This window comes from Castor canadensis, chromosome 2 (genome assembly GCF_047511655.1).
Source record: "Castor canadensis chromosome 2, mCasCan1.hap1v2, whole genome shotgun sequence".
NCBI lineage: Eukaryota > Metazoa > Chordata > Mammalia > Rodentia > Castoridae > Castor > Castor canadensis.
The window spans coordinates 16,702,304-16,717,721 of record NC_133387.1 but is presented as its reverse complement, the minus strand read 5'-3'; the positions used below and the strand labels follow the sequence as shown (position 1 = coordinate 16,717,721).

The 15,418-nt window shown below is 38.0% G+C and overlaps 2 protein-coding genes across 4 annotated transcripts in view; one reads left to right on the top strand and one right to left on the bottom strand.

Moving 5' to 3' along the window:
• The window catches only part of Trim24 (tripartite motif containing 24), a 98,964-nt gene extending 96,200 nt beyond the window's left edge, over window positions 1-2,764 (top strand). For both annotated transcript variants that reach the window (XM_074062247.1, XM_074062239.1), the window contains exon 19: window positions 296-2,764. In XM_074062247.1, the coding sequence (XP_073918348.1) occupies window positions 296-505 (210 nt within the window). In that variant the 3' untranslated portion in view covers window positions 506-2,764. The remainder of the gene's footprint in view (window positions 1-295) is intronic.
• A 4,113-nt stretch (window positions 2,765-6,877) lies between these two features.
• The window catches only part of Svopl (SVOP like), a 65,649-nt gene continuing 57,108 nt past the window's right edge, over window positions 6,878-15,418 (bottom strand). For both annotated transcript variants that reach the window (XM_020152988.2, XM_074062266.1), the window contains 2 exons: window positions 10,247-10,360; window positions 6,878-7,035 (listed from right to left, as the gene is read on the bottom strand). In XM_020152988.2, the coding sequence (XP_020008577.2) occupies window positions 7,024-7,035; window positions 10,247-10,360 (126 nt within the window). In that variant the 3' untranslated portion in view covers window positions 6,878-7,023. The remainder of the gene's footprint in view (window positions 7,036-10,246; window positions 10,361-15,418) is intronic.

The following is a 15,418-nucleotide window of genomic DNA, read 5'->3' as shown; positions in this document are numbered from 1 at the left end:
TTATTGATCTGTCTTCAGTAATCCAGTCTTAACCACTACATTCTCCTGTTTGAACAATGTAGATAACTCAGCAGAGTCTTTCTATTAACTTTTTAGCTAACTTTCTCTAGACTTTGTCTAGCCCTAGACTGTATTTATTTTATACTAATGATTATGCCTAAACATTTTCCAAAATAGTCCATTAATTTTCATAATCTCAATAGTCAAGACTGAATAGAAGTGTGAGAGATTACTTTTATTGGCTGTCTAAAATGTTGGTCTTTTTCTAATTCATGTTTTTATTTTTATTCAACAGCCTGATTCAGAAGTAGCCAGTGCTGGTATAAAACTTGAAAATTATTTTGAAGAACTTCTAAAAAATCTTTATCCAGAAAAAAAGTTCCCTAAACTAGAATTCAAGAATGAATCAGAAGATAATAAATTTAGTGATGATTCAGATGATGACTTTGTACAGCCCCGGAAGAAACGCCTCAAAAGCATTGAGGAACGCCAGCTGCTTAAGTAAGCAGTATCATCGGCATATGCTTATCTTTAGATTTTTTTGTTTTCCAAAAACAGTTGTCAGTAACTTAACATCATTGGAAAGAAGAGTTTGTGAGCCGTCTCATCTGTTTTTGATGTTTACTGAACTTCACTGAGAAAGAAGAAGGAAGAAAGGAGATCAGTGGAAGAAAGAAAGGAGGGAATGAAGAAAAGATGGCAGAAGAGGAAATGGAAAACAAGAAAAAGAACAAATGAAAGAATGAACAGTGATATACATAGACATTCTTCACACTTCTTGGATGTTGAACCACACTCGGGAGCAATAGCTACTAGAAAAAGGAAGTAGACTTTGTGTGAACTCCCAGTTGGAAATTCATGTGATTTGAGTGTGTGTCAATCCGGTTTAGAATGTTAATGCTGCCACCATTAATTTTGGCCCACAAGATTAGGTTTGCTGTCCTTCAAAGCAGTACTCCCAGAACATGAGCAGCAAGATTTCTCTCCCAGGAATCCAGCTGGCACAACAAAAGGGCAGTAGATTAGATGCTATTAAGAAGGCACCTAATAGTCTATCATGTAAGATGACAACTATATTAAACAAAATCAGGAAAACGATGTTTGATTTTTGGTTTTGTTTTTATCTTGTCTATAGAGGTATTGGGTATAGCTGGTTTTCAAGGCCATTTTCATACATTTCTAGATCTAGATTTTCTTCACCTTCTTCCTGTGAAAGGTATAAGTGTGCACATGTTTGGTTTTGCTGTGTCTATGTGTGGTTTGTTGTTTGCTTTTTAACTGTGCAGGTGACGCTTTTATAGCAGGCCTCATTGTTTGCCGTGTGGCTTTTATAGAACTACCCAAAATACGAAGTATAGCAGGGTGTACCGTATTTGATGTAAATTTTCTTCCACATGTGCCCTGAAAGGGACTGGAGGGTTGTTACTTTTTGTTTGTTTTGTGGCTTCCATCTGTCTTTATAATTTTGAATGAAAATATGTGTGGGATTTGGGAACAGCCAGTTTGGGGGAATTATAGTGAAAATATTTTTCCCTGAAGCATCTATTTTCTGGTTTTTCTGTTTGATTGATTTTTGAGAATCAGAACCTCAAATTTCATCTTTGATCTGACAATGCAGAATTGCATTTTCATCCTGATAGAGGTACAGAAGATCTATTTTCTGGGGAAAGGCATATTCTACACCCAGCTAGTTTAACTGACATCCATGTATTCCTTCTACTTGTTGAGTGTTTTTTAGGATCAGATGAACTTTCAAAGAAGCAAGCTAGGTTAAGGTAGAAGAAAATTGCTATGCTATACTCTAATGCAACAACTGACAAAATACTTTGACATGGATATTTTTAGTTTGCCACAGTAAACCTTTATTAATAAAACACTACAATTAATGTTTGACTGGAGGAATTCTTCTCTTTAGGAAAATAGAATAAAAATGCAGGTGACTTGAATTCTTTTGTTATATTGCCTCCCATGAATTAAAACATATAGAAGACAATTTAAAAATTGTGGTAATACATTTGATTTTTCAGGTATTGCTAAAGATATAAGGATAAGATAACCTATTAGCAGTAGCTTCCCATTTTTACCTGTTGTAAGTCTTAATCACTTTTCCAAATATGTGTTACATATACCACCGTTTCCTGTTTTGAATATGCATCTGACATTTGTTCTCTAGTGACTATTTGAGCAAGCGTTGATAATACATATACCTTTAATTGTCTGCTTTTTGCTCCAGCATTTCTAGCACATCCCCTATGGAGCTTTTGCTAATAAGTTTATTATTGGTATCTTAGAATACTGCTCTCCTGATATTTTGTTCTCCCTACTTGTCTCCTGAGTTAAAGCAGCACAGGTAAATTGTTTTGGGACTCATCACTAAAGGAGGTAAGACTTAAAAAACAAAAACTTTAATTTCCTAAACTGTAACTGAGCCATAAATTTCTATTAATGTACTCCAGACCCACTATTCAGTGCCATATTAACCTTTTAAAACAGTATTTCTGTTTCACCATTACCATCTTCTGCTCAGTGAAAGGCAGTTCTGGACCATCTTTCCTATAATGATACATAATACAGATGAACATACTGAGAGCAAATGTCTTGGGTTTCTCTCTCCAAATAGACCTTTTATAATGGTCTCTAAGGCCTGTGAAATTATTAAGTGCCTACGTTACCTGATGGATTCCAGCTAAATAGTCTTTCAATTCTATTCTAATAGAAGCTAAGAAAAAAAAAAAAGAGCCCAACTGTATCCTACACTCATTTTGAGAGCACAGATACCCCCCTAAAAGTTCAGTAAATGCATGTGGTCCAGGGTTTGCCTTTGACCAAAACCTGAGACATCTTTCCTCTGAATAAACAGAACATGTGGCAGCTAGGATTTACTCAGTTCCATCTTGGTTTAGCTTTCCCACGTGCCGAGCATCTGACCTTTCTGGTAGTAAGGAAACCCAAGGACACAGTCAGTGACTTACATGCTATGGCAGAAATGTAAATGGACTGAGATATACCATCTTAAATGCAAAATACATATTTATATCAGCATCTGGGAAGTGATCCTTTTGTCCTTTGAATTGACAGGTCCTGCTTAGTTTTTCTGAACATGTGTAGAAAAGTGGAGCATCCTCTTCGCATGGCAGCTTTTTATTTCTGTTTTTTTTAGCAGTACTTAGGGCCTTGCACTTGCTAGGCAGGTGTGCTACTATTTGAGCCACACCCCCTAGACCTTTTTGCTTTAGTTATTTTTTTAGATAGGGTCCTGCATTTTTGCTCCACCTGGCCTTGAGCCCTCCTACCTATGCCCTTCTGTGTTGTTGGAATCACTGGCTTGTACTACCAAACCCAGCACCATTTGGTGAGATAGGGTTTCCCTAACATTTTTGCTGGGGCTGGCCTCAAACTTCTTGAGTATCTGGGATTCCAGGTGTGAGCTTTCATATCTGGCTCTATAGCAATTTTACTTCCTCTTCCTTTTCTGTGCTACCACAGAGAAGTATGAATATAGTGTAATTTAGGAATATTGTCAAAAAGATTAAGCCCACAGTGAAAAGGGTGAGTATACAGCCAGTTGCCCCTTTTATGAATTTGTGTTTCAAAATCCTCTGTTACTAACAGTGTCTAAACCTTTAAATTTGATTTACTTGGAGAGACAATGAAAAGAGAAACTCCTCCTTTTAGTGAAGACTGATCCAAATGAATATGAATACCAAAAGTAAGACTAGACTACATGTGAAGAAAAGGTTTTTAGGTTTAAATTAAATTTGTACTCATTTTTTGTTTATCTGTATTCATTATGAATAAGAGAAATGGAATGATCTGAGTAACCATTAAAATTATGGACGTGATCATGTATTCAGCCATCTAATTTCTTCACACTCCTCCTGTCAAATAGCCATGTACATATTTTTTAAGTATTTTATACAGCCCAATGTAAATTAATAGTTGATGACTATGAACATTTATTACACCTTCATCTTAGATGGGAATTTAGTAAGTCATCATCACATGCAGGTGATTCATGTTCCTGAGTGAGAACGAGCCAGTCGGATCGCAGACTTCTCCATGGAGGTTTGCAGATTGCAAAGGACATCTGAGGCAATAGTCTGAATTTTGTTTTTCATTCTTTGTTGTTTGTTTTGTGGGTTTCTCCCACCCCCTCCCTCACCCCAGTACTGGTGCTTTGAATTTAATAAAAATTAATTTTGATGAAAATTTACTGTGAATATTTTACCACAGCAGAGATTTTTTTTTTAATGGAAAAATGAATGGGTGTCATTTCAGTCAAATTTTACCTAGTTTTGTGTTCTTCTAGCTCTAACACATAAATCTAGGGACAACTACTGGTCCATACATAATAGAAAAACAGTGTTTTATTCTAACATGCATTTCGTCAGCCTAAAAGATAAATAAGAAACTTGGCAAACTGGAAGGAAAGCAAGTGGTAAACATCTTCAATCAATATTTCCTCCCCTTAAAGTGGGAGAACTATGCCATGAAAAATTCTACTTGTCTGAAGCCCATTGGGGGAAGGAGAAGGAAGACACAGAGTGGGGACTTAACTAGTCTCGTCACTTGGAAAGTTTACCTGTAATGTTTGGAAAGTTTTGATAAATTGTAATAACTACTGTTTTATTTTTTCTTAAATTACTGTTGGACATTTAATAGCTCTTACTTTGGTGGAGATAACCTTGATTCTAAAATTAGTGTTTTGCATAGAATACATAAGCCCTAATTTGAGTCTCCTCAAAACCCTTCCTTGGTGGTTAACAACTTTTCACAAAATTCTACACTTTGTACCCTTTTCCTTAGAAGTGGCATTCCCCCAAAGAAAATCAGCATGTTCCAGGCACCAGACTTTGACAGCCATGCTGGTTATCTAATCTGGTCTTTTTAGAGACTCACTAATGATAACATATGTTATAAAGTGCAACATAAAAAAGTCAAAGGGTTTGGCATTCATGTTGCAGAAGGAGTTTTTGCCATTATAGACCATGCTTTAAAGATGCTTAGTGAAGTCAAATTTCTTCTATGTGTAAAACTATTAAATTCAGACAGGTTCAACCTCTATCCTGTTAGGTAAAGCAAAATATTATTATATAGAGATTCCTAGTTTTATTATTTAATACCCCAGTCAGTATCTGCTTGGCATTTTAATGGTCTGTGAAACCAATTCAGAAGAGTTTATATAAGTCACTTTGAAAGTTTACCTACATTAATTTCACCTATGAAGTTTGGAAAGTTTTGATTAAAAAAAAAACTGAGTGACTTAAAATTTGCTTCTACTGATGACTAATACTGGTAAGTATGTTAAGCAACCCACATGAGTTAATAAGGATTTGTCACGTTGGATATTCAGTTAAAATTATGTTAATTGCCTATGGCCTGCTTTTGTACAGCCCGAAAGCTAAGAATGTGTTAAGCTTGTGAAAGAGTTCATAGCTTGCTCACAAAGCCTAAAACACAGTTGGTCTTCCATGTCCATAGGTTCCACATGTGATGACTGAACCAGTTGCAGATGAAAAATATTTGAACAAAATGCTTTTATGTATAAACATAAACAGACTGCATCGTCATTATTTTTAGCATAGTGTTTACATTGTTTTAAGTGTTACAAATCATCTAGAGATGCTTTAAAGTAGGTGGGAGGATGTGTCTAGGTCATATGCAGATACGGTGCCATTTCATATAAGGGACTTGAGCATCTGGGGATTTTGGTTTCTGTAGGAGTCCCGGAACAATGCCCCAAGCATACTAAGAGATAACTACTCAGCTGTCTGACCTTCTATAGAAAAACATTTCTGATTTTAAGCCACACAGTGGTTCAAATAGGAAGTATTTGTGCCCCTCATAAGCAGAGATATAAGCTTCATATACATAGTTCGCTAATGCAGCAACATGGTGGTTCTGCTGGATTTTTTTTCAACTATGAAATTGGGTGTGGAGAGAACATCCTTGGAGTCCCCAACTTCAGTGGGCCTCTATAAGAAGTCTGAACAGCATTGAAAGATAAAATATAAGTGCAAAAGTTTTAGGCGTTTTCTTTCCACATCATGCCTCCTAATATAACATGGTGTGCATAGCTGTGACATCACACATGCATTGATCTCTCCACTAATACATAATTAACATGGTGTAGGAAAGTTGTATTATTTTTCATTTATTTTGGGTGGGACTGGGGCTTCAACTCAGGGTTCCAAGCATGCAAGGTAGGTGCTCTACCGCGTGAGCCCACTTCCAGTTCATTTTGCTCTAGTTACTTTGGAAATGGGGTCTCAGCAGCCCGGACTGACCTTGAACCATGATCCTCTCTATCCATCTCAACTAACTAGGATTACAGGTGTGAGACTGGCACCCAGTGTGCATTCAAATTTTTATCAACATCATGGGAATCAAAGATTCCCCCTGGAAAATATGGAAATTAGAGTAGAAATAAGGAGTGTATGAAGAAAAAAAGCTGGTTTATTCCCAGCTTCTTGGTATTTATGTATGGCATACTAACAAGAATATTTTATAAAAAGTATTTTTATTAAATTACAGAGGCCATAGTTTAAATAAATACGCTAATTTTAACTTGAACTCAACTATCCTAATAGTTTTGAAAGACTTAATGATGTTAGTTCTTGCCTTAGCCACACAATTTCAGTCCTTTAGCTACAGACCTCATGGGAGAATACCAAATAGGTGTTTTGTTTAAGATTTAGCATTTGTTGGTGTCAAGGAAGAAAAGCCATGTTACACACATACACACACACACACACACACACACACACACACACACACACACACACACACAGTATATCCCATTACCAACCCAATCTTAAGGTATAAGTTTTTTAATGTATTGTCTCCCAAGGAAAAGATCAATAGACAGCTACCCAACTGCATTTCTGTATGTGCCTTATTTTTTAATACATAATCAATTTATTAATTACCAAAGTAGCATACAGAAATCACTTTTGAAGATATACAACTCTGAAGATAAAATAGATTTTTTTTCTTCTCTGGTAGATGTAGCTTTGCAGGTTTTCATTTAACTTGCTGCAAAAAAGAAAATAATATACTTAATTTTTTTTAAACTCTTTTCTACTTAGGCTCAACTACCTGGCACTAGTAGAAACAATACTAGTTTATAAGAAATTAAGATTCTGCATTTATCTTAGTGTACCTGAAATTGCAATACTAGCTTTATAATATAGTAATTCTAGTGAAACACATCATTTAGAAAAATTCACACTAAAAATAAATATACTCTTTCAAGATTTTATTGAATTTTTAGTTCACTGGGATTAACAAAATTTCTTACAGTAGTTTTGAAGTAGAATCAATACTACTTTTAAACTTGTGACTGAGTTGGTTTAGCCAAGTTACTGGTGCTGTCTGCGCTGCTGAAGTTAAAAATGTGGCATGTTCTTATAAACATATCTAGAAGATTTATATGGTAACTACTCACAATACTGAGGTATGTATATATGTGTATATGTCTTCTCAAAGGCATGTGGCCCCTGAGTGGCAGGGCCCTCATGGGCCGTGTGCTCATGTATATGTATTGAACCTATATGTTAAAGTTCTGAAGGACAACATTAAAAAGACTGCAAATAGATATGCAAAATCATTTCATCAGCGTTCTAAGACCCAGTCCAGTCAACAGAAAAGTCCTTTGTAGGCAGATAGTACTTTAATTGGAAATTAAACAATGAATCAGGTTCCTTCTTAGGTGTATTTTTTTGGTGGGTCTGAAGAGCACTTGCTAGGCAGGTGCTCTACCACTTGAGTCACGGTGCCCTTCTTGCCCTACATATTTTTCAAATAGGGTCTCACATTTATGCCCAGGCCTGTCTAGACCACAGTCCTATTTACACTTCCAACGTAGCTGTGATGACAGGCACATACCACCACACCTAGCTTACTGGTTAAAAAATGGGATCTTATGAACTTTTTACTTAGGCTGGCCTCTGATTGCCCACCTTCTGGGTAGCTAGGATTACAGGCATGAGCCAGGCACTATGCCCAGGTTGTAACACTAATTTTTAAAAGTTGTGAAAAATTGGAAGGGATTAGAAAAGTAGCACAGGATTTAACATCTTAATTCTCCAGTGTGGTTTAAATACACATCTCTTTACATAAGTTGCTGGATTTCCTTGTGCCCTAGATAAAGGAGGTGATAATCCTTTAAGATTAAAAGGCAGCATATGAATTATCTATTCAGTCTCTGACTTGAAGCATTCAGTTATGGGTTATCTTTCCAAGGAAGGAAGCTCAATGAGCCCTAAATTCGTAATTACATGACAGGTGACTATGTCTGACAAAAATGTGTATTACCTTTAAGCTGGGGGGAGGGGGAGATCAGAGACCAGCATAAATAAACCTTACTCAATAGTGCCTTCCTTATATCTACTCATAGAACACACCTGTGGTGAGAATATTAACTTGTCCGTCTTCCCATGAGTAACAGTACAGGGAAGAAAGGGAAAGTCATATTCCGTTATAAAAGCATCACTAACTACAGCCTCATTTAGAGGCTGCAGCTCAACCTCAGCAATTCTCCTGTTCCCTACACATGCACACATATGTCTTTTGTACCAACCAAAGTTTTAAGGCAGGAAAACATCAGAGCCCCCAACGGTACTTTGAGATAACCATTCTTTACTAAATACAATCATAATGGCAGAAGACTATGAAAGGCCTCTCATGATTTTCCCATACCTTATATTTCGGGGGCTTTTTCCCTTCTCTTTGGACAGGGTTTTCTATGTGGCCCAGGCTGGCCTTGAACTCACAATCCTCCTGCCTTGGCATCTTGAGAGCTGGGATCACAGGTGTGTGCCACCACACCTGACTGGAGCATCCATTTTTTTTTTTATGTGAGCAGTCAAGTGTCTCCTGATTGTTATTTTGCATTACTAGGGCCGTACTGAAACTTTGTGTGTTTATTGCACAGTCAAAACGATAATTTAAAGCCATAACATTTTTTAAAAATAAAGGCGAAATTGTGGGACAGCTGCATAACAAGTGAGAAAAGTCTGATGTGCAACACAAAACATATGTTCTCTGTTCTTGTGGTAGAACAAAGGTAGGATAAATACGCTACAATTACACATAAAATTTCACTCAAGACCTGAGATGAGGCAAATAACCCTTTGAAACAGCCCAATGTATAGAGGCAGGTTGCAAGTAATTTCTATTAACGTTCTGCTGTAAGATGGAAAAATCCCCGGGGTGAATACTAACTCGAACCCCTCATTTCACGTGCCTGGCCTTGGCTTCTCTCTCTCATCTTCAGTCATGTCCAAATCTAGGCTTCTGCACTCCATGTTTAAAAGCGCAATCCCAAGTCCCTGAAGACCTCAGCAGAGACTGATGTACTTGTGCACACCTTCATCCAGAACCTCCAAGGAAATCGGGAGCCCAGCACAGTGCACTGTCATTTCTTTGAACAGTTTTAATTGTCAAATGAGCTCTGACATTGGACGGGTTGTACTCATTTCATAAACCAAAATACTATCTTCATGTTTTTTTGTAAAAATGTTAAGTAGACCATCCAAGTGGGGCTGGAGGGCAAGAAATGAAAATTCAGAGTTTATACCAAAAGGCAGCCCAGCCCTCTGCAGCAGAACTCATTTGTTTTGGGGCTGTGAAGCCATGTAGATGGTCCCTCACAGTCAGTGTGATGGTGGTCCAGTGAAGCATTTGGTCAGGCAGACCTCATTTCAGGTGGATTGTAAGAGATGCTTAAACTGCTTTTGCTGGAAAGCACCGACTCCTTACTTGGGCCCATGAATTAACTAAAAACAGGAGAAGCTTGGCATCCCTGCCTCCATTTTGTATCTGTCTTTACTCTAAGCCATTCTCTTTGTGGTCACTTTGTGATCACCTTGGGTTCCAGAAAGGACAGAACTGATAATACCTTTATGATAAGGCACTGAAACTTCCTGTAAAGAACAGTGGAGCCTTGCAGGACACACCACTCCTCCAAATGATGACAATTACCTGTATTGATGAAGCTGTACCAGGAAGTAGAAGCAATCATCTCATGGGAACAAGATTGCTCCCCTCAAGTGATGACAGTGAAAGAAGACAGATGCAGACAACTCCTTTGTGACTCCCTATTCTTACAACTTAACACTTAAAAATATGTGATGGGGATTTTACATCATTTCTGTTTGAACAAAGGATGCCCCATATACCAAGTTTATTTCCTTTGATTAAAAAATAGTAGTTGAAAAGACCAAGAGCTTCCTGGATCACTTACCTGTAATGCCCGTCCTTTGGTCTCAATGGGGAGGGTAAATGCAGAAATAGCACACACAACACAGACAGATGAGAAAAGACACAGGGCTCCCAGGAATGAAGTGCTCATAAGAACCTGCAAGTCACAACAAATGACTCAATTCATTACACTCTAGTCACTTCTGCACTAATTTCTTATATTGAAGGTAGAATAGGGATTCACTTCACCACATGCATAAATGATAGTTGTTTGTAACCAATGGTTAAATTGTACATTCCTGACATTGATTCTCTTGGAACAAGCTGGTGTAAGAACTTTATGACTGGCATTAATGTGCAATGGCCACCTTACACTTCTCTTTGCACACACCTGTCAGACATCTCCAGAGAAAAATTTCAGTATCTGGGGAAGATGGGAGATCTACCTGTTCTCCTACCCCCTCTCTCAATTCAGCTAGTTTAACTCAACCTCTTCACTTCATGGTATATCCTCTCCACCAAACCTTCAGTCTGACAAAACAAAATGACAGAAAGTTTTTTCAAAAGAGATGTAATCTCAACACCTATGAAAAGATTACTAATGTGTTTTTGTCACTTCATAATACCTTGTGTGATGATCAGAACTTTGGTGTTCATATTTCCACAGTAGGAATGGATTTCTACCAATCTATATACAACTTTTGACTGCATCCTTTCACTTTGATACTAGCTAGTTCTGATTCTCCTTCTCAATTTATCATTTTCTCTAGGATTGTACCCAAAATTGGCAAATAGCCAAACATTTGATAGTTGTCAACTAACATTACTTAACAAGGACAGTTAGCCTGAAGTGATTAAGGAATAGCAAGGCTTTTTTCAGACTATTACCATTTGGAAAAATCTAGAAACTGTCTAGTTCATACCCCTCACTTTACAGACAAGCCCACACAAGTAACTCGTCCAATTCTTGCCCAAAATCACTTGGCAGCCCTCTGGTAATCAGCCTGGCATTACTACCACCACTTAGGTTCCTTTAAGATACTGGATTTTGTACTCTGGAGTTAGTAGGTATAGGTAAGAACTTTCTCAACAAAACCCCAGCAGCACAGCAACTAAGAGATAGCATAGATAAATGGGACCTCATAAAACTAAAAAGCTTCTGTTCATCAAAAGAAATGGTCTCTAAATTGAAGAGAACACCCACAGAGTGGGAGAAAATATTTGCCAACTATACATCAGACAAAGGACTGATAACCAGAATATATAGGGAACTTAAAAACCTAAATTCTCCCAAAAACTAATGAACCAATAAAGAAATGGGCAAGGGAACTAAACAGAACTTTCTCAAAAGAAGAAATTCAAATGGCCAAAAAACACATGAAAAAATGCTCACCATCTCTAGCAATAAGGGAAATGCAAATTAAAACCACACTAAGATTCCACCTCACCCCTGTTAGAATAGCCATCATCAGCAACACCACCAACAACAGGTGTTGGCGAGGATGCAGGGAAAAAGGAACCCTCTTACACTGTTGGTGGGAATGTAGACTAGTACAACCACTCTGGAAAAAAATTTGGAGGCTACTTAAAAAGCTAGACATTGATCTACCATTTGATCCAGCAATACCACTCTTGGGGATATACCCAAAAGACTGTGACACAGGTTACTCCAGAGGCACCTGCACACCCATGTTTATTGCGGCACTATTCACAATAGCCAAGTTATGGAAACAGCCAAGATGCCCCACCACTGACAAATGGATTAAGAAAATGTGGTATTTATACACAGTGGAATTTTATGCAGCCATGAAGAAGAACGAAATGTTATCATTCGCTGGTAAATGGATGAAGTTGGAGAACATCATTCTGAGTGAGGTTAGCCTGGCCCAAAAGATCAAAAATCATATGTTCTCCCTCATATGTGAACATTAGATCAAGGGCAAAGACAACAATGGGATTGGACTTTGAGCACATGATTAAAGTGAGAGCACACAAGGGAGGGGTGAGGATAGGTAAGACACCTAAAAAATTAGCTAGCATTTGTTGCCCTTAACACAGAGAAACTAAAGCAGATACCTTAAAAGCAAGTGAGGCCAATAGGAAAAGGGGACCAGGAACTAGAGAAAAGGTTAGATCAAAAAGAATTAACCTAGAAGGTAACACCCACACACAGGAAATCAATGTGAGTCAATGCCCTGTATAGCTATCCTTATCTCAACCAGCAAAACCCCTTGTTCCTTCCTATTATTGCTTATACTCTCTCTACAACAAAATTAGAGATAAGGGCAAAATAGTTTCTGCTGGGTATTGAGGGGGGGAGCAGGAAGGGGTGGAGTGGGTGGTAAGGGAGGGGGTGGGGGCAGGGGGGAGAAATGAACCAAGCCTTGTATGCACATATGAATAATAAAAAAAAAAATAAATAAATAAAAGGGTTTGGAATCAGAAAAAAAAAAAAAAAAAAAAAAGAATTAACCTAGAAGGTAACACCCACGCACAGGAAATCAATGTGAGTCAATGCCCTGTATAGCTATCCTTATCTCAACCAGCAAAAACCCTTGTTCCTTCCTATTATTGCTTATACTCTCTCTACAACAAAATTAGAAATAAGGGCAAAATAGTTTCTGCTGAGTATTGAGGGGGTGGGGGGAAGAGGGAGGGGGTGGAGTGGGAGGTAAGGGAGGGGGTGGGGGCAGGGGGGAGAAATGACCCAAACCTTGTATGGACATATGAATAATAAAAGAAAAAAAAAAGATACTGGATTTTGAAACCGAACTTCTATATGTAAAGCCTTCCAAAATGGTAAGTAATTACACTTAGGCAAACAAAGCCAGTGCTTTAACCTCATTAATTATTTGGAGCTAACCTAGCAAATGAGAGGTACTATTCTCTGATTTTCATCTCCCAAAATAAATTACAATTCTCCCTAAACAGGAGCATGTGTGTGTGTGTTGCTAGAAGGTTGAAAAGGGTTAGAAACCAAGACAAAGTCTGGACCATGACTAAATCATGCCACAGTACAGCATGTGTCTAGATTGTGTCATCGCTGCTGTTAACAGTAAAATCAAAAAAGAAACAACATAACATCTAGAGCAATCATAAAATGGCTAATATTGTGTAGAAAAATAGCAAATCATGTAAACAATTACTTTAAAATCCAAATGGAGAATAAATGAAAGGTGCTTAACCTTACTAATAATGAACATAGGCAAATTAAATCTATCTACCAGATTGAAAAAGGTTTAAAACCTTATCAGTTTAGTGATGATAAAGAAAACCAGGGATGCCTGTTTCAGAAAGTGTTTATAGAACTGAATAGAGATTTTTCCTAGAAGATATACAAATGACAAAGTATATGCAACGGTGCTCAACAACACTAACCAGGGAAATGCAAAACAAAACCACAAGGAGGTATCACCTCAGAGCTATTAGGATGACTAGCACCAAAAAGAAAAGTGTAAATAGACAATGAGAGATGTTACATACTTTTGGGGAATATAAATTGGGATAGCAATTATGAAAAACAGTATGGAGGTTCCTAAAGATATTAAAAGTACAACTATGATACTAAGAAATCTTTCTGCTGAGTATATATATCCAAAGGAAGCAAAATCACTTCCCAAAGAAATCAGTGCTCCCATATGCATTGAAGCACTAGTCACAATAGCCAAGATGTAAACAACCAAAGTGCCCAACAGAGGAATGGAGAAATTGTGGCAGATACATACAGTGGAATATTACTCCCCCTTAACAAAGGAGATCCTAACATTTGCAATAACATGGATAAACCTGGAGGATATGCTGAGTCAAATAAGCAAATAGTTTGTCTAAATTTTTTGTGTCCTAAGAAATTTGGGTGAGGCCAAATTTAAAAGTAATAGACTAGGGCTGGTGGAGTGTCTCAAATGGTAAGAACACCTGCCTAGCAAGTATGAGGTCCTGAGTTCAAACTCCAGTACTGCCCCAAGAAAGAAAAGAAAACATTAAGGTAAAAGTAATGGGCTAATTATTTTGGCAGCAGAAATTTCAAGATAGTAGCATTCAGATGGTGCTTGCTATCTTTAGTCAGGTTTACTGTGAGAATCAGGAAGAAAAAGCAGTATGGAAACATTTGAACAATGTGTAGATTGACCAAAATAAGGGAGCAAGAAGTTGTGAAAGAGCTTGGCACTATTAAAAAGAAGCCAAGTGCTTTGCATCTGGACAACAGAAAAGATGCCTTGAGGGCAGCTCATGAATTGGCCATTCCCCATGCATTTCAGGATCAAGGGTGTAAAGGTGTGTCAACTCACTTGTAAGACTTTGCTTCAAGAAGAAAGCTCCAGGGAACCTGGCACCACACGGGTCCAACCAGGCAAGTGTTTTGCCTGAGTGCAGCTGCTCAGGCATTCAGAAGCCACCGAAGCCATGGTCCAAAGAGGCCTGGCTGCTACTCAAGCTAGCAGCAGACCTCGGATGGTCCACGTGATGTTGGTTTCACAGGCACATGCAGAATGCAAGAGTTATGGGGCCATGGAGGCTTCCACCCAAATGTCAAAGGAAAGCCTGGGAGAAGAGGAAATGTGAGCCAGGATCAATATCCCTGCAGGCAGGCCCCAAGAGGGCAATTCATGAAGCTATGAGGGTAAAATCTAAATTTTAATGGAGACCCCAGAATGTTGGGGATACTGGGAATGTTGAAAGTCTGCTGAGGAAAGCCACAGGCAACAAGTGGAGCCAGTGCAAGAGAAAGGCTATGTGGGCTGCAAACAGGCCATAAGAACAAGGATACCCCAGCCCATCAGAGTTCACATCACAACACCACATCCCTGGATGCTGGACCTAGAGCTATAGGTTTAAGGTTTTTCCCTGCTGGGTTTTGGTCTTTTGTCCCTTCCTTCCTTCCTATGCCTCCATTCCTTTTAGAATAGAATATGACTTGGTGGCATTGTGTCTTAGAAGTACAGTAATCCTGTCTTCTTTGTGGACTTAGTACATGTTTTTTACCAAGTGTGGTATAAAAAAAAAGTTTCAAAAATGAAAATTTTTAATTCTCTTGTGATTTTGCAGCTCTGTTGATGTGGAGAAGCTCTCAGGAACACACTTTTAGTTATGTTTAATTTGTTATGTGATCTGTTTCCCTGCCCTTAATTTTGTGAAAATATGCCTCCCAAAAAGCAAATGGTGCTCCAAAAACAAGGTAAAAGTTATTATGCTTAGTTTAAGCAATAAAGTGAAA